The sequence below is a fragment of the Lynx rufus genome, unplaced genomic scaffold (genome assembly GCF_022079265.1).
Source record: "Lynx rufus isolate CCGP_SWC_20201006 ecotype Redwood Valley unplaced genomic scaffold, mLynRuf1.p SCAF_1, whole genome shotgun sequence".
Lineage (NCBI taxonomy): Eukaryota > Metazoa > Chordata > Mammalia > Carnivora > Felidae > Lynx > Lynx rufus.
In genome coordinates this window covers 205,078,825-205,097,479 of record NW_025814823.1, presented here as the reverse complement: position 1 = coordinate 205,097,479, position 18,655 = coordinate 205,078,825, and the positions used below count along the sequence as shown (strand labels likewise).

Genomic DNA, 18,655 nt, shown 5'->3' with positions numbered 1-18,655 from the left:
TGCACGAGTATTTTCCAAATGCCAAATACATGATGTAACCAAAATCATGCATAGGGAGATGATCCATTCAAAGTGCTAGATGGAAAGGTGTATTTTCATGTAGTAAGGTAGGCAAGATTCATTGATACAGTTTCAGATTCCACATTGCAAATAACCTTTAAGGAATTACCATGTGTTATTTCCTACTTGCAGTCCTATCTGACTGCATTCATGTAACATCCCCCAAGCAGATCTTATGCCTCTGGTATTTGATGCGTCTCATCCATTCTTCACACTGGAGCCAGAGTGATCATTCTAAAACACTCTCTCGCTTAACATTCTTTTAATAAAAACTCAAAAAATGCACATATTAAAATCCACTTTTTACTTGTATGATTCTGTGAGTTTTGAAAAATCCATAGAGCTTTGTTGCTACCACCAGAATCAGGATACAGAACAACTTATCATAACCTTCAAAAAATTTCCTCATGCTGTCCCTTTGAAGTCAAATCCTCCCAAAACCCTAATCCTTGGCAACTACTGATCTGCTCATCTCTGTAGTTTTGCCTTTTCCGGGAAGTCATACAAATGGAGTGATATAATAAGTAACCTTTGGATTCTGGCTTCTTTCACTCCTCGTAATGCATATGAGATTCATTCATATTGCTGAGTGTAACATTCCTTTTTATTGCTGGGAGTATTTCAGTGTACTATAAAACTGGTCATGTTCACTTTATTTCACATGATGGTTGTGAGTATTTAAAAAAAATCCATTTGGTGGAAGCTAGTTGAAAAATAGAAAGTTCCAGATTAATGTCAACACATGAGGGCACTTAGCACATTGGTTCTGCCCGGACCTCATTTCTGTGTTCCACACTTCTGCATCCAAATGCCTCCTGAACATATCCACTGGGATGCCTCATTGGCATCTCAAAAAAACAGCATGTTCAAACTTCCTCCTATCTCCCCAATTTCCCCCCTCAGTAAATGACAACATGTCGATAAAGTTGTTCAAATTTAAACCAGAATATTATTCTGACATCTATCTGTATCTTAATCTTATTCCTTATATCCAAATAATTACCAATTCCTATTGATTCATGCTCAAGTTATATCATGAACTGGTGTTATTATCAGCTCCTGTGTATTACTCTTTGCCCACTCCTTCCCCCACACTAAATCACTTTCCATGGCTCAGAGTGATCTTTGCAAAATCCATAGATTTCTTTATTAAATAACAAGATTTCTTAGATGTCTATCCATAGACATGTCTGTAAGTGAATATTTTGCTACTTTCTTTATCCAACAGAAGGCCACAATTACTCTGAACTATCCCCAGTATTGATTTTTCTGCAGGCAATCATATTTAATACCATAGGCTAAGATGTGCCAATGGGCACTTTTTCAAAATTAACATTTCTTAGAAACTTAAAAAAAAAACTACCACTTGTTGAGTTTTGGTATTAGTGTTGAAGAAAATCCACATGGACTGGCTGACTCCATCGACGACTCTTGATCTCAGGGTTGTAAGTTTAAGCCCCACATTAGGTATGCAGATTACTTTAAAATCTTTTAAAAAGAATATCCATGTTATCTGAAAAGGCTATTAAAATATCCCTCCTTTTCCTCACTATATGTCTGTGTGAGACCAGATTTTATTCATGTACTTCAACCAGATTCACCCAATCTGAAGTGGGTGACTTCAGATTTAATGCAAATGTAATACAGAAGCAGATGTAGCTCCTTTTCTCCGCCATCATGGTGTGTGCGGTTCACTGTTCCTTACCACGTCTTCTCACAAGGGATTGCACATGAGATGATACACATATTTATGTTGCATGAAGGTCATGTGTTCCTATCCTATTACTCTGTAAACATCACCACTACCTGAACAATAGACATGCTTTATCAGGGGAATGATTTTTCTCTGTTACTATGCTTCTGCACCAGTAGATTGGCTGGTAATACATGAGACCTTTTGTTTGGAAAAAATATATATATAGAAGTGGATGTAAAAATACCACCATCTTGTATTAAGAAATCCATTAAAGAGATTTTGCAAAAATGTAAAACAAAGTAATTCTTCTCACTATAATTCTGTTGTCTTGCAAAGTATAATTTTTATAAAAATCAATTTAATACCATTTTTAAAATTTCTCAGTTTCAACTTCTAATACAGTAAATAGCAATAAGCATAACCCAAGTAAACCAAAACCTTTAGGATTCTCAGTAATTTTTAGGAGTATAAAGAAGTCCTGAAACAAAAAGGTTGACTATCTAGAAAAAGCAAAGGTGTGAATCCAAACATTAGCATTCTTAGATTTACGAATCATAGTTTCAACCCTGAAAGCCCAGTGCATATAGTTGTGTATCAGCTGATGCACAGATATGAAACTCACACCCTGAGGAAGGTGCATGGGAGCTTGGGACTCAGTCAATTGACCATTCAGGGCTGCATCCCAGCTTGGCTTTGTTTCACTTTTAATTGCATCTCTGCTCAATCTCATAAGATAGTCCAAAGGGGTCAGTTAACTTTTACTTCACTTACCTTTTATAAGTGAAGTTATATACTCATGGTATTTTTTACAAGGGTCTCAGACAGAGTTGTCATGAACACCAAGGGTTTTCATGACTGAGTGGGTGACTCAGTCAGTTAAGCATCTGACTCTTGTTTTCTGCTCAGGTTATGATATCACGGTTCATGGGATTGAGCCCCGCATCAGGCTCTAGGCTGACAGCATGGAGCCTGCTTGGGATTCTCTCTCTCTCCCTCTCTCTCTGCCCCTCCCCCACTCTCTCTTTCTCTCTCTCAAGATAAATAAATGTTTAAAAAAATTGACCTCTGCTAAAGAAACACACCATCTAATTGGTTATGAGCACAAATGCCATAACCATAAAACAAGTGAGGTTTGGAAGTGCCTGGGTGGCTCAGTCGGTTAAGCGACCGACTTTGGCTCAGGTCATGGTCTGGTGGTCTGTGGGTTCAAGCCCCGTGTCGGGCTCTGTGCTGACAGCTCAGAGCCTGAAGCCTGCTTCGGATTCTGTGTTTCCCCCTCTTTTTGTCCCCCCTCCCCCCGCTAGTGCTTTATCTCTCTCTCTCTCAAAAATAAATATTAAAATATTAAAAAAAAAAAGTGAGGTTTGTAAGGTGGAGAGGAGGCTGGAAGCTAGTGTTTGCTGCTTATATCAGGAATTCAGGTTGCCAATGACAATATTGAATTTTGCCTTTTTTTAAAACTAAATACATTTTGAATATGAAAGTAATAGTCATGACCATGTAGTTATTTGCAATTTGTTTACCTGCCAAATCAAGTTAAGAATTTATGGGTTTTTGGGGGTGCCTGGGTGGCTCAGTCAATTGAACGTCAGGCTCTGGGTTTCCACTCGGGTCATAATCCCAGTGTCATGGGATGGAGCTCAGCGTGGAGGCTGCTTAAGATTCTCTCTGTCTCTCCCTCTGCCCCTCTCCCCTGCTTGCTCTCCCACTCTCAAATAAATAAAATTTAAAAAAGGAATTTATGGGGTTTTTTTAAGACTTAATGTGTGGCATAGAATTATCCACAGTTATATGGGCCTTCTCTTGAGCACCCACTGTGTACCTGGTATTGAACTGGGCTTTGGAAATGCAAAGGTAATGAAGACCTTGTTTGCTCCAGGGAATCTGCAGTGTAATATAGAAATATAAGCAGTGAAATATAAGAAGTAATATCTTCTTAATACTGATTATCTGTCAGGATGGAGTAGGAAAAAGGGCCAAGAAAGACTTCCTAGGATATCAGCAATACTTGCATTGAGGATTGGCAGAGTGTAGGCCTTCCCTCAAAGGCAGGTGGCAGGGTTCAGTGCAGGCTGTGGGAGCCAAATCGAGTGGGGTGTGGCTTCTTTAGAGGGTTGGGAGAAGATAAAGAGAGGACCATCGGTCAAATCACTGACGGCCTCTTTTTAGTTTTGTTATTAGTGAAATCTGTACTCTAATAATATTAGTTACAAGAACAGAAATTAGGGCTTCAAAACTAGACACATACAGTTTAAAAAATATTTAAGGAAACCAATAAGGTAAGTTTAAAATTCGAAGCTTGCCTTTAAAAATGCACTTTAGGTGGGGAGCCCTGGGTGACTCAGTCGGTTGAGCGTCCAACTTCGACTCAGGTCATGATCTCACCCTCATGGGTTCTAGCCCCGCATCAGGCTCTGTGCCGACAGCCCAGAGCCTGGAGCCTACTTCGGATTCTGTGTCTCCCTCTCTCTCTGCCCCTCCCCCACTCGCACTCTGTCTCTCTCTCAAAATAAACATAATAAAAAAAATTTTAAATAAATAAATAAAAATGCACTTTAGGCATGCAAATATATCATATATTAAAAAGCTTCAAAAAAGATACAAACTAACCATCCCATGTACACATGGGGAAAAAATAGGGACTTTGTGAGTAGAAACTTACTGAGGTGAAAGGAAATTTATTGTAGAAGCTGCAGGCCCAGCCTCTGACTCAATAAGACAAATTATGAGAATCTTTTTAATGGAAAAATCCATGCTGTTGAAAATGTAAGTGTTCCTAATTTTCTATAAATGGTAACGAGGTGTTCTATCTGAAAACACATGAAAAGCACATATTGAATACCTACTTTGAGAATTTAACTTGAAGGAAAACACCATTATTACTTGGGTCTATTTCTTTGATGGCCTTATGTCTTAAAAGTCTAATAGCCTTATTACCCTTCCCCAGGAAGGTAAAAGAAGGGTTGTGGGACCTTGATTTTTGTTACCAAGGACTCTAGCGGCATGTCTTTGCAAATTTTGAATAGCAAACCATTTGAAGTACTTTTAAGCCTTCTAGAAGAAGCAGAATAGGTATGTAGTTTCTTCTAACAGAATAATTTAGACAACTGTGATTTTTCTAGGACCATTTCCAGTTCTGTGATCTTATGAGTGACTACCCAGAATTTCCAAAGAACAAACTCTGTGTGTGTGTGTGTGTGTGTGTGTGTGTGTGTGTGTTTGACTATAATTTGTTTTGGTGTAGAAATAATGTTGGGTTTTTTTTTCTGTTCTTACGTCTTCATGCAAAACTGTAATATCCCAAAGGGTAGAAAACATATCTGTAGTTTTCTTTATAGTTCCACCATTCTCCATAGTAATTCTATTATGCTTTGATTGTATAGAATATCTGACGGCCTAGTACAAAAATGGAGTTGCAATTCTATAAACAAGCCTATTATTTCTTTGGGTTTATTCCAGAATAGCTTGGAGAACTGTGATCCATGTAACAAAATGTTTCTTAACAAAGTTATTTGCTTTGATCTTCCTTTAAGTGGCAAACTCCCCCTATGCTATTTCACAGAATTCATTTTGAGTACAGACGCAGAAACACTTTATAGAGTTTATTGCATTGAGTTGTTGTCTCGCTAACCAGTAAGTTTTATATTTTGTCTTGAAAGATGGACCCTGTATTGTCAACATCAGTTCCAGTTTATTCACTGAGACTAGATAAAGAATATGAAGTGCGTGTGAGATCCAGACAACGAAACTCTGAAAAATATGGCGAGTTCAGTGAGGTGCTCTATGTAACACTTCCTCAAATGAGCCCATTTGCATGTGAAGAAGGTAAAAGATTTAAAATGGCAGCCAACGTGGCTTTTGTCAATGTCGTAACATTGTTCAGATCACGATCCATTAGCTTCAGATGTTGGGGTGAGAGACCTCAAGTTCACAGTCTATAACAGATATTATTCATTACAGAAGGGGAAGGAGAACTTAGTTTTTGAATTATTTAATTCAGGAAATGTCCTGGGGGAGGTGTAAGTTAGAGAGGAGAAGATGTACTAAGATATTAATGGGGGATATCTCTGGATATCAGAATTTCAGATGATTCTTTTATTTATATGTTTCCATACTTCTAAAATTTTCTATGAGTTTGTTTTGCATTTATAATCAGAAAAATGTTTTTCAAATACATCGTGAAGAAATACTGTGTATTTCAAATACATAGTGAAGAAATGGATGGATGGATGGATATGTGGCATCTAAAAGCCTACTATTGTGTCAGCATAGGTTGTCAGTGGCAGCTGCTTAGTGGTTTTAGAAAGCTTAGGTATGGTTTTCACCGGGAGAAAGCCTTAATAAGTAGCATGCTAGTTATGTGCAAGGATAACATGGAACATTTGAAGATCTTATATAAGAAAAATACAAAGATAATGCAAGTTCAGAGAAATGAGATCTATGAATTCAAAATAAAAGAATTAAAACTTTTGATACAGACATAAAGAAGTCTGCCTAATAATGAACAATAAGTATATAAAGTTATCACTCCCACATGGGAATTAGCTATAGTGCATCTACAATTAAACACAGAGGGTTCGCAGGGCTATGTATGAGGATGTGAAGTTTGTTAATGAAGCAATCACAAGCAATAGAGAAATTAAATTTATTTTTTTGCATTGATGGTACAAGTAAAATCCATGATACTAAATAGCACTTAAATGAAAATGCCTGTAGCACTGGTTTTTTTTCTAAGTTCTAGTTAACAGGCTTATTATTTTGTATAATATTTGACATACTGAAATTCTGGTTTCGAAAGTAAATTTGCCACACACCCTTTAAGCTTCTTGTGATGCCATTTAATTCAGTTAGCATAGATTTTTTTAACTGATTTTTCCTTCCAAAAAATGTTTTCCTTAAAAAAAAAACCTGAAGTTCTAGCTTTGTTATGTTCCTGAATACATACGGGAACTGTCATTGATACTCTGCAATTGATACAAAGTTACAGATACCACAAGATATAAAATGGTATTCTCTCCTCCATTAATTCTTTATGCTATACATAATATCTCCTTTGGAGATTTTAATAACTGAATAAGAAAATAAAAATAAGAAAGGAACATTACAGCACAAAATCTTACTTTTAATAAAGCAACATTAAGGTAAACTCCACCTGTCTTTTTTGTGTAAAGTGGATAAACTTGATGAGGATGTGGAAAAAAGGGAACCTTCCTGCACTGTTAGTGAGAAAGTAAATTGGAGCAGCCACTATGGAAAACAGTATGGAATATTAAAAATAGAGTATTAAAGTATGGAGTATTAAAAATAGAAATACCATACAATCTAGTAACTCTACTATTGGGTATTTATACAACAAAAATGAAAATACTAATTCAAGTGCGTATATATATATATATACATCCCCATGTTCATTGCAACATTATTTGCATCAGCCAAGATATAGAAGTAACCTAAATGTCCATCAATAGGTGAATGGATAAAAAGATGTGATTTATACACACACACACACACACACACACACACACACACACACAGTGGAATATTATTTGGCCATAACAAGAATGAACTCTTGCTATTCACAACATAGATGAAGCTAAAGGGTATAATTCTAAGTGACAAATACCCTGTGATTTCACTTATATGTGTGATCTAAAAAAAAAAAAAAAAGAACAACAAAGCAAGATGGAAACAGACTCATAAAAACGGAAAGCAAACTGGTGGTTGCTAGATGGGAGAGCACAGGGAGGATGGGTGAAATAGGTAAAGGGGATTAAGCGATACAGACTTGCAGTTATAAAATAAATAATCACAGGGATGAAAAGTACAGGATAGGGAATGTAGTCAATAATATTGTAATAGCATTGTATGGTGACAGGTGGTAACGACAGTTATCATGGTGAGAACTGAGTAATGTTTGGAACTGTTGAATCACTATGTTGTACACTTGAAGCCCAAATAAGATTATATGTCAACTATATTTCAATTAAAAAGTGGGTAACCTCTTGGTAAGTGGTAAGAACACTGGGGACCTACTGCAAGCAGCTGGTAGGCACTTGGTCTTAAGAAATGAGATAGAAGTGGGGCACCTGGGTGGCTCAGTCGGTTAAGTGTCCAACTTTTGATCCTGGCTCAGGTCACAGTCTCATGGTTCATGCGATCAGGCCCCACTTCGGGCTCTGAACTGACAGCATGAAGCCTGCTTGGGATTCTCTCTCCCTCTCTCTGCCCCTCCCCTGCTGGCATGCATTTGTTCTCGCTTGCTCTCTCAAAATAAATAATAAACTTTGGGGAAAAAAGGTTAAAAAAGGAAAAAATTTTTAATTTTCAAAAAGAAATGAAACGGAAGTTTTACAAACAGATTCCCCCAAGTCTGTTAACACGTATACTAAAATCTGAAAATGGGAGCCCCAGTAGTGATCTTCTATCACAGGATATTTTTTAAGCTGTAAAATATATGGTCTTCATGTCTAAGAAGTTTCAGTCATGATTCAAAAATAGAAACTCTGCCTCCATCTTTTTGATATAGCCTCAGTCTGGAGGATTAAAAAAAAATATTACCACACTTAAAAAAAAAAAGAAAAAAAGAAAGAACCAAGTGGACATTATTTAGGTAAAGTAGTATGTTAACAAACAGCACTTTTTTCTAGAGCTGAAGCCACTAATGATGCACCCTGAACACATAAGGTGCTTAATTAAAGGGGTTGCTGCAGGGTTTTTTTAATGCAAACATGGATTGTGCTTAAATTGTTTGCTGTTTCTTCATTTCGATTTTTTTTTCATATGTGAAAGGATTTGAAGCAGTGGACAGAAATGTTCTTGGAAAAGAAAATACTCCAAATCATTGCATTCTGTTTTAGTGATTAGCAGGAAAAATCGGTGACTTTACTAGATGAATACAAATTAAGAAATCTTTTTATGTGAAAAAGGAAAGTGAAATGTAAACTTCAACTATTCCTAACCCTATGAGTGAGATGCTATTCTTGTGTGTTTCAGATTTCCAGTTTCCATGGTTCTTAATTACTATCTTTGGAATATTTGGGCTAACGATGATACTATTTTTATTCGTATTTTCTAAACAGCAAAGGTAGGTGGGAAATGGTCTAATATTTATATGTTTTTTCCAGTGTTTAGATTTCCATATGTGTTTCCATTTGTTACTTGATATTTTCTTTTGCAAATCATGAGTGAAAAATTTAATTAATGCAGTAAAATATTATCCCTAGGTATACATTTACCACGTTGTTGTGTTCATCATAGAGAATTCACAGGTGTCTTTTCTAACTGGGAAGTTGTATAGGACACAGGACGCTGAGGCTAGCGACTGCACACCTTGTGATATGAACCTCCTTCACAAAATCATTACCTCTGAGCTGCCCCTTGACCTCTTCAGAGTCCTGAACGAACAGGCCCATCCACTCTAGGATGACAAGGTGGCACAGAACCTTTGGCTGAGTTTGACACAGGCCTAAAATAGAAGCAAATTTAAAAGGCGAACTAAAGCCACCTAGATAATTCAATCTAATATAACCATTTTAGACTTCGTATGATGGCGATTTCAAGTAAATCTGGGTTTTCTTTAAATTGTTAAATTTTATTTCAATGTTACAAAGTACCTGAATTTGTAAATACAGCTACAATGCTTTCTAAGTTTGAGGAGATTCTATTCTGTATTGGTGTTGAAGACTTGGTTCCAGCTATTATTCTGCTACTGCTGTTTGATTATCCCCTTAATTTCTCCAGGCTGCATGTTCTCATCAATAATATGAGGATGTTGGATTATAATGAGGCTTAAATGTCCCTTGAGCTGTATGAGCTATCACTCTCTGTTTTTCTCCCTGAAAGAAATTCCGTACAGACTGGAAATAGGAATATAGGAAATGTTATTGGTACTGATTGCAAATTTTCTTACTTTTAGAGTATTTTTTTAAGTCCCCTGGGTTAATCCTGCCCCTTCTCCTAGACTAGGGTGACTAACACTCCCGGTTTTCCTGGGAGTTTGAACACCAAAAGTCCCGTGTCCTGGGAAACCCCTCAGTTCCAGACAAACCAAGGTGGTTGGCCATATTTCCTAGAACTAAAGACATGTTCTTCAGCTGAAGCCTAGAGACATCTACAAATCAAAATAGGGTCTATGTGAACACATTGCACAAGCTTTTTAATTAGAGTAGCATCTCCAGTTTCATACTGTAAACCAATGGGAAAGCAGAAGTCATTCTGCAGAATTTCATTTTTATCTAACTTTTTAACAGCGTTTCTTTTACAAGCATGAGTGTTATAAAGCATGACAATATGGTTTTCATTTGTTGGGGGGAAATAGGAAATGTAAATAAATTTATAGAATTTTAAGCAATTTATATATTTAAATAATGCCAACAACAGAAGAGTCAAATAATTCTGTTGATTAATTTGAATTCATTGATCTATATAGTTGATGGACTAATTTATATATAAGTACAGTAGACATACCCACTATGTATATAAAGTAATTCACTCTTAACATAAGCTGTCAATTTTGAGTCTTTGTGAAGGCCATGTAAATTTGTTATATTGGTTAATTATATTAGCTACCAATATTTCAAAGAAAAAATAATTCTCTCAACAAATAGGATGTTAAAGAAAATATATTAATCTTTGTATAAAAGAGTTTTCTATGAATAATGAAGCTCTTAACTTCAATGCTTAGTCAGAATTACCAAATTATAAAATTGTTCTGAAATCTTTACTGTACTCTCACATTTCCTGTACTAAATAAGTTCTTTATAGAAAAGAATTAGTTTTGTTCTTTCATTTGCCCATAAAAACCCTTGTCATGGTCTAAATTTCCATGTTCCAACGAAAGTAGGAAACAGGAGAAAACAGTTGTCAACAGGTGTGGAAAGAACATGAAGTTCTAACGATTAAAATGATCCTCCAGGGGCACCTGGGTGACTCAGTTGGTTGAGTGTCTGACTTCAGCTCAGGCCGTGACCTCCTGGTTCGTGAGTTTGAGCCCCGCATCAGGCTCTGTGCTGACAGCTCAGCGCCTGGAGCCTGTTTCAGATTCTGTCTCCATCTCTCTCTGCCCCTTCCCCACTCGCACTCTGTCTCTCTCTGTCTCTCTCTCTGTCTCTCTTAAATATAAATAAAACATTAAACAAATTTTTAAATAAATAAATAAAATGATCCTCCAAAGAATAAGGTTCTTATGTCAGCTTTCCCCAGAATGTTAGGGCTCTAAAGGGCTCAGGTTCTACATTTTGTATGAAGTTTTGAGTCCATGCCACTTTTCCCTTTCCGTATTTATAATGTGATTTGGATTTGAATAAAATGATGGCAAAGTCACAAACATAGCTTCAGGCCAGGTTATCTTTACTCTGTATTCAGTCATTCTCACCATACACTCATCCCAGCCTCTGAGCTATTACTAACGGGGAAAGAAACTGAATCAGCATCAGACAGGAGTGGCAAACTGGCAATCTGAAAGCCAAGCTCAGCCTGCAGATCTTATGTTTTGTTATTTTATGTATTTGATTTTGGAGTAAAAATTTTGCTACAAGATGTTTACAAACTAGGGAATTTCCACACAAAAACCCAGATTTCCAGGTCATGTTTAAAATCTGAAAGATCTCGTGACATTCAGTTGATATTCCTGCATGGCAACATGTGTTGAAGCAGAGGACCAGCTGTTCCATTTGGGAAGGATATGTGTTCTCTGTGACCATTCCCATCCCTCCCTTTGACATTGCAACAGGCCTGCTTCGTGCATTTGCATCACCTGCTTGAGCCCTATAGGCTGCAGGCTCTGTTACCCTGGCGGGAAGTCAACTACAAGTCCGAGAAAGCTAACATGTACTCTGCAAATCAAGAGGCAAACATAACAAAGTCAAGCATTAGACATTTAGGAATCTTTGTTTCCTGCAATTACAATTGTGTTGCATTTTTCTATGTTTTTGACATTTGAAATATTCATTTAGAGATGTAGGACCAAATAACACAGCAGCATGACAGAAGGCAAAAGGCCTGGGTTTGGGGGTTAGGTACTTTGGATTTGAGCCCCAGCTGTGCCAAGTATTAGTGTATGATTTGAGTACCTTCCTTAAATCTCTAAATCTTTCCACAGATAATATCTGCCTCCCTGGGAGTTATAAGAACAAATAAAATGTTTAGTGTCTGGTTGACAAACTTGTTTTCTAAAGGCCCAGATAGTAAATTTTTAGGCTTCTGGAGCCATGAAATCTTTGTCACAACTACTCAACTCTGCCACCATGGCATGAAAACAGTCATAACAATATCTAAACTAATGAACATGACTGTGTTTCAATAAAACGTTATTTACAAAAGCAGAGAACAGACCAGATTTGGCCCTCAGACCATCATTTACTAGCCCATAGGTTAGTGTGAAATATATCTTATGGTGTCTGTTTTATCAGAGGCATTCCAAAAAAATGGTAGCAAGTATTAATAATTTATATTTTTTCTGTATCTTCTATTCATCAGTAAAAATCTGTTTTAACACTTGCTCCGCTAAGTAAACCTAGTGGAGGCTACTTACAGCAATTTAAAAAGTGAAATTTGGCTTATTCCTTGGTTAGGTAAAAAGGCAAATGGAAATATTCAGAAGATGGGTTCCCTATTGAATAGACTAGACGATCCATTCACATTAAGTGGAATATCAACTAATATCCAAAAAGCAGTTTATCATCCCTGCCTAACAGTGGTGCCTCTGACTCTTGTTGTTTTAAAACAATAAATGAACTGACTAGAATAGCTAATCTCTGAGCTTTATTCCAGAGCTGCAATGTTAATTTTAAGACACAAATTCTAGTTATGCTATTAACAAAATAGATATATGAGGTATTCAAGTTTATTCAAGAAGTGTTTATTGAGTACCTTTTATGTGCCAGGAATTGTTCTAAGTGCTAGGGATACAATAAACTGCAAGACAGGCAGAAGAGACATTGAAATGAATCATGATCAAGAAATAATTTAGGGGGCGCCTGGGTGGCGCAGTCGGTTAAGCGTCCGACTTCAGCCAGGTCACGATCTCGCGGTCCGGGAGTTCGAGCCCCGCGTCAGGCTCTGGGCTGATGGCTCAGAGCCTGGAGCCTGTTTCCGATTCTGTGTCTCCCTCTCTCTCTGCCCCTCCCCCGTTCATGCTCTGTCTCTCTCTGTCCCAAAAATAAATAAACGTTGAAAAAAAAAAAAAAAATTAAAAAAAAAAAAAAAAAAAAAAAAGAAATAATTTAGGGGCGCCTGGGTGGCACAGTCGGTTAAGCGTCCGACTTCAGCCAGGTCACGATCTCGCGGTCCGTGAGTTCGAGCCCCGCGTCGGGCTCTGTGCTGACTGCTCAGAGCCTGGAGCCTGTTTCCGATTCTGTGTCTCCCTCTCTTTCTGCCCCTCCCCCGTTCATGCTCTGTCTCTCTCTGTCCCAAAAATAAATAAATGTTGAAAAAAAAAATTTAAAAAAAAATAAAAAAAAAAGAAATAATTTAAATATTGGGAACAGAAAATTCAAGCACATCATAGAATTGGGTATATAAATCCATATTGATCAGTTAGAGATAGCTCAAGTGTAGCCTTTCCCAACTGAAATGAAGCCTGCAATGACACCTTGGTTTATGAGATCATCTTAGGTAATTTTATGATTAATGTGAGCTGTGTGGTACAAACTTATCTCAATTCATCCCATTTTTGAGGGTGCAAATAATTTTGGCTTCAAGTGAATCAGCTCTTCTTTCTTTCTTTCTTTTTTCTTTCTTCCTTCCTCTTTTCTGCAAACTACTGATGAGATGTACGTTAAAATTGCCATCCTTATAGATGAAATGGAAATTGGCTTCAGATAGAGTCAGATTTCTCATTCCCAAATACTGCTGCTGGCTGTCAATAAAGACATAAGGAAAAAAAGATTATGTTTTATTTATTTTTTTAATATATGAAATTTATTGTCAAATTGATTTCCATACAACACCCAGTGCTCATCCCAAAAGATGCCCTCTTCAATACCCATCACCCACCCTCCCACCCCCCCATCAACCTATTATGTTTTATTTAAATTGACTTCACATGAGGGCTTTTTGTTGATTTTTGTTGCTTTTTTCTTCTTCTGTAGTTCTTCCTCATCATTTACTGCTTACTATTTTCTTTCTCATACTCCACTTATATGGACTACCAGAATATTTGGAATAAGTAATAGTTCTATTAATGTTTTATTCCTATCTTTTGAAACACGAGAATGTATAACTTTGCAGATACGTCAAACCAAAATTTTATTTGTTTTCAAGGATTAAGATGCTGATTCTTCCCCCAGTTCCAGTTCCAAAGATTAAAGGAATTGATCCAGATCTCCTCAAGGTACTCAATAAATTATCTAAGGCCTAGATAACACTAATTAAATACCGCCTGAAGCATACTGTCCTATGTTGAGAGCTTTGGCAAGCTATGTGTATCCCATTCCATTTTTAACCCCTCTGGAGAAAAATGTTTCAAAATAATAATGTATCTCTTAAAATTGTGAGAATGTCTTATGATGTATTTGAAAGTTCTACACTAGTGTGTTTATTATATGGCTTTGTTGCTATCGCTTTTCTTGTGACCATAATTTTAGTCTCTGAATGTTATTTGTGAAAACATTTAATCATTATGAGTTCCTTTTGATAGGTTTCATTTTCTTTCTGTTTCCTAGGAAGGCAAATTAGAAGAGGTGAACACAATCTTAGCCATTCATGACAACTATAAACCCGAATCCTACAACGATGACTCTTGGGTTGAATTCATGGAGCTGGATATTGATGACCCCGATGAAAAGACCGAAGGCTCCGACACAGACAGACTTCTAAGCAATGACCATGAGAAATCACTTAACATCCTTGGAGCAAAGGATGATGACTCTGGACGTACCAGCTGTTACGAACCTGACATTTTGGAGACTGATTTCAATGCCAGTGACATGTGTGATGGTACCTCAGAGGTTGCTCAGCCACAGAGGTTAAAAGGGGAAGTAGATCTCTTGTGCCTTGACCAGAAGAATCAAAATAACTCACCTTCTACTGATGCTACCCCTACCACTCAGCAGCCCAGTGTTATCCTAGCAAAGGAAAACAAACCAAGACCGCTTCTTATTAGTGGAACTGAGTCAACTCATCAAGCTGCCCATACTCAGCTGGGCAATCCGAGTTCACTGGCAAACATCGACTTTTATGCCCAAGTAAGCGACATTACTCCAGCAGGGAGTGTGGTCCTTTCCCCAGGCCAAAAGAATAAGGCAGGGATATCCCCGTGTGACATGCATCCAGAAGCGGTCTCACTCTGCCAAGCAAACTTCATCATGGACAACGCCTACTTCTGCGAGGCAGACGCCAAAAAGTGCATCGCTGTGGCCCCTCACGTCGAGGCTGAATCACGTGTGGAGCCAAGCTTTAACCAGGAAGACATTTACATCACCACAGAAAGCCTTACCACTACCGCTGGCCAGTCTGGGACAGCAGAACGGGCTCCGGGTTCTGAGATGCCTGTCCCAGACTATACCTCCATTCACATAGTACAGTCTCCGCAGGGCCTCGTGCTCAATGCCACAGCCTTGCCCTTGCCTGACAAAGAGTTTCTCTCATCGTGTGGCTACGTGAGCACAGACCAACTGAACAAAATCATGCCGTAGCCTTTCTTTGATTTCCCACAAGCTACATATTGAATGGTGAGGAGCTGGCTAGGGCATGAGTGCTTACACCAAAACAATGTTTAAACTTTTGGGGGGGATGGGGGGAGCGGATTCTAAATGCCTTTTTCCTGAAGTGTTGAAAGATAATATTAAAAAAGAAACAAGAACGCCTGATCAGATAGATATTCCTATTGTGAACTGTAAATATTTTAAAGAATCGTCTCAAAGACTGTTAGTGGCAGTGATTGTCTTGTTAATGTGGGTGTTAATTTTGTGATACTAAGCATTGAATGGCTGTCTCTAATGTATAGTAAATCAAGCTTTTTGAAAAAGCAAAAAATCAGGTGGCTTTTGCAGTTCAGGAAAATCGAATGCAAATCAGAGCACAGGCCAATGTTTTTTAGATAATCCGGAACTAAAATTATAGGTAAGAAGGCAAGAAATAGTTTGGATATGTAAAACATTTATTTTGACATAAAATTTATAAAGGTATTTTTAAGAATTTACACTACAAGCATGGCTATTTTATATTACACTACACGCTGTGTACCGTAGTTCATGCAGACCCATCTGGAGAATGTAGCAACCGCACTCTAAAGCCGGTTTAATGCTTTGGTCGGTCCACCTAAAGAAAAACAAATAAGCAAGTTAGTTTTTTACGCGGCCCTTTTTGTACCTCCCAAAACTCCTTAAGCAATTCTGAAATGATTGTTGTTACCTGCATTATTGGCACATGCTTGTCTTAATTTAAATTTTTAAAGAAATATTTGTTAATTGAGACAACTTTTAAGATGTATGCACAGGTCTACTCATCGTGAACCAAACCAAAACAAACAAAAGACTCTTTCTTACCCAAATTTCGGCTCAGGTCAGAGAGCTCCCTACTAAGAGAAGGAGAGGGTATTAGCTGGTCCTTACTGACAGGCTGCTCAGGGGCTATTGTTGCACACGGAGTGAGTGTTTAGGCAGGCAGATCATGAGCGATGGCCCCAGAACCTTTGTAGTAGTATCTCTTCTAACACAATGTGATTCTATTGCACAGTGACCTAAGAAGGGAATAAAGTACAAGAAGCATTTTGTAAGTCGAAGCAAATTGAAAATGAAGTTAACCAGATAATGGAACCAAAAGATCAAGAAATATACCCACTATTCATTGTAACAAGAAACAGAAGAAACAAGATTTCCAATCCCCTCAGATAAGTCAAAATGTTCTTAAACCAATGGGGAAACTTTCTTCCTCACCGAACTCTTTCTAGGGTTTATTGCAAGTAGCAAAGAAGTGTCCTCATTTTTTATTTCCCCTCTGAGTGGATTGGCCTCCAAGAGGGCAGTCAGAAGAGAAAGAAGCGTCCTGAAGTAATGTTGAAATTATCGTTCAACATCATTCTTGGGAGCGTTGGGATTATTCCCCAAAAGGTTTGTCCAAAGAGAAGAATCTCATCTCACTGAAAAATGCTTCTCACTTTAAGTTTTGGTTGTTGTTTTTTTTTTTTTTTTACATTTAATGAAACTTTAAAGTTAGCTTTAACTTAAATAGTATTTGCCATTTAGCTCAGACCTTTTTAGGAAACAGGCTTAATGGTTGGTGATTTTAAATTCCCTCTTTCTTGCAGGAAGGACAGTGAAAAGCTAGAACTGGGTGTTCCAAGTTCAACATGTTACTTTGTAATAGGTGTTTAATAGATCTTTTCTGCTACCTTGCTGCTATAGTTTTCTCTAAGAGCTACATAATTTAGTTTCATATACAATTTCACCAGTGTAGAACCTAATTCAACTTAAAACTGTGTGCTTGGGAAAACTATCTTACTATTTCACCATAGGCTGACAACAATTTCTATAGCCAAAAATAGCTAAATACCTCAATCAGTCTCAGAATGTCATTCTGGTACTTTGCTGGCCACACAAGCCATTATTCACTAGTATGACTAGTTGTGTCCTGCAGTTTATATTTAACTCTCCTCATGTCTGTGGATTTTTTTCCTTCAAAGTTTAATAAATTTATTTTCTTGGACCCGTGGTGGCATGCTTCTATTGTCAAACACCCACATGAAAGGCACCCTACACCAGACCGCATGCTCTTCAGTTCTTCTCATTGGAAGGGGAGCTGAGCACAATTAGTTTAAACACATTGGCAATGGATGTGGAGATTTTTGTTATGTGCTGGCAGCTCCCTCCCTCTCTTTTTGAGGAAGCAGGAGCCCAGCTCAAAATTACTATTCCAGCTTGCCTGGACTGTGCCTTCTCCTTGGCTGTAACACCTCGTGGGCAGAGGCTCTTAGAGCCATGTTTTGGATGCAACATAGCATGTGTGACATGAGGAGTCGGGAGAGTGAGGAGGAGAAAGTGGTGCTTGTGTTGCAGGATTTGTTATTTTACCTCCATACCCGGGTCCGTTGTCTCGCCGCTTTGAAGAATGACACAAAATAAAATGAGCAACGGGTAAAAGTTTATTAGAGTCTAAGACCAGAAGGTAGAAATAGTAGCAAAGCTCTCTCTGTAGAGAGGGGACATTCGAAAGTGAATGCCCACGGACGATAGGCAAGGGTCTTTGTTTTAGAAGGTTCCTGTCAGCACCCCTCTCCCTTCCCCCTTGTTCCTTCTCAGGTCCTACCCTTACTGACTGATAACTCTAGGTGCTGGGTTGTCCATTCCTGATTGGCTCAATCATTGTATGAGGGATGGTCTATGGCCATACTGTTCCTTGGGTCTGGGTCATGTGTTTTATGGTCTACTTATGTTTAGTCAGGTCTTTTGTCAAATTCCTGAGGGGAACCCCAGGGAGAGTAGTGGGTGTCTGTTACATTCTTAAGAGGAACCTTAAGCCCAAGGGGCTTTGCTGTGGTCAGACGCTCCCAGCATTGTTCCTAAATATGTGGTTTTTTCCCCACTCGGAGACCTCAGGTCCTAACCTCTCCCTCTCTGCCTATTTTGTCCTAGCTTTTCCCTCTCATACTTGAGCATTGCCTTGAAGCTACACTTCTAGCTGGAGCACGTTGCCCAGGAGGAGGGAAGGCAGGCCCTCTGTCCCACGCACACACTGGCACAAGTCAGTCTGTCACACTAGCTACTTGTCATCACGGGAAGGACATAAGTCAGGCCCGCATGGGGATGCCCGGTAGGTAGGTTGTGTCGGAGCCTGAAGGAGCAATAAAGACACGAAGCGCAGATTCCTCCTCAGGAGACAGGCTCAGGTGGGTTAACTAATAAATCACAGTCTCTTGTGCAGGCACCGGGTCCATGAAAAGTGAGGATGGAGTGATGGTGT

General features: G+C 38.2%; 1 protein-coding gene across 1 annotated transcript in view; it reads left to right on the top strand.

Annotated features, from left to right (window-relative positions):
- The window catches only part of GHR (growth hormone receptor), a 143,774-nt gene extending 126,420 nt beyond the window's left edge, over nt 1-17,354 (top strand). The window contains exons 6-9 of the mRNA XM_047073776.1: nt 5,416-5,581; nt 8,750-8,840; nt 14,018-14,087; nt 14,419-17,354. Of these exons, the coding sequence (XP_046929732.1) occupies nt 5,416-5,581; nt 8,750-8,840; nt 14,018-14,087; nt 14,419-15,390 (1,299 nt within the window). The 3' untranslated portion in view covers nt 15,391-17,354. The remainder of the gene's footprint in view (nt 1-5,415; nt 5,582-8,749; nt 8,841-14,017; nt 14,088-14,418) is intronic.
- The last annotated feature ends 1,301 nt before the right edge of the window (nt 17,355-18,655 follow it).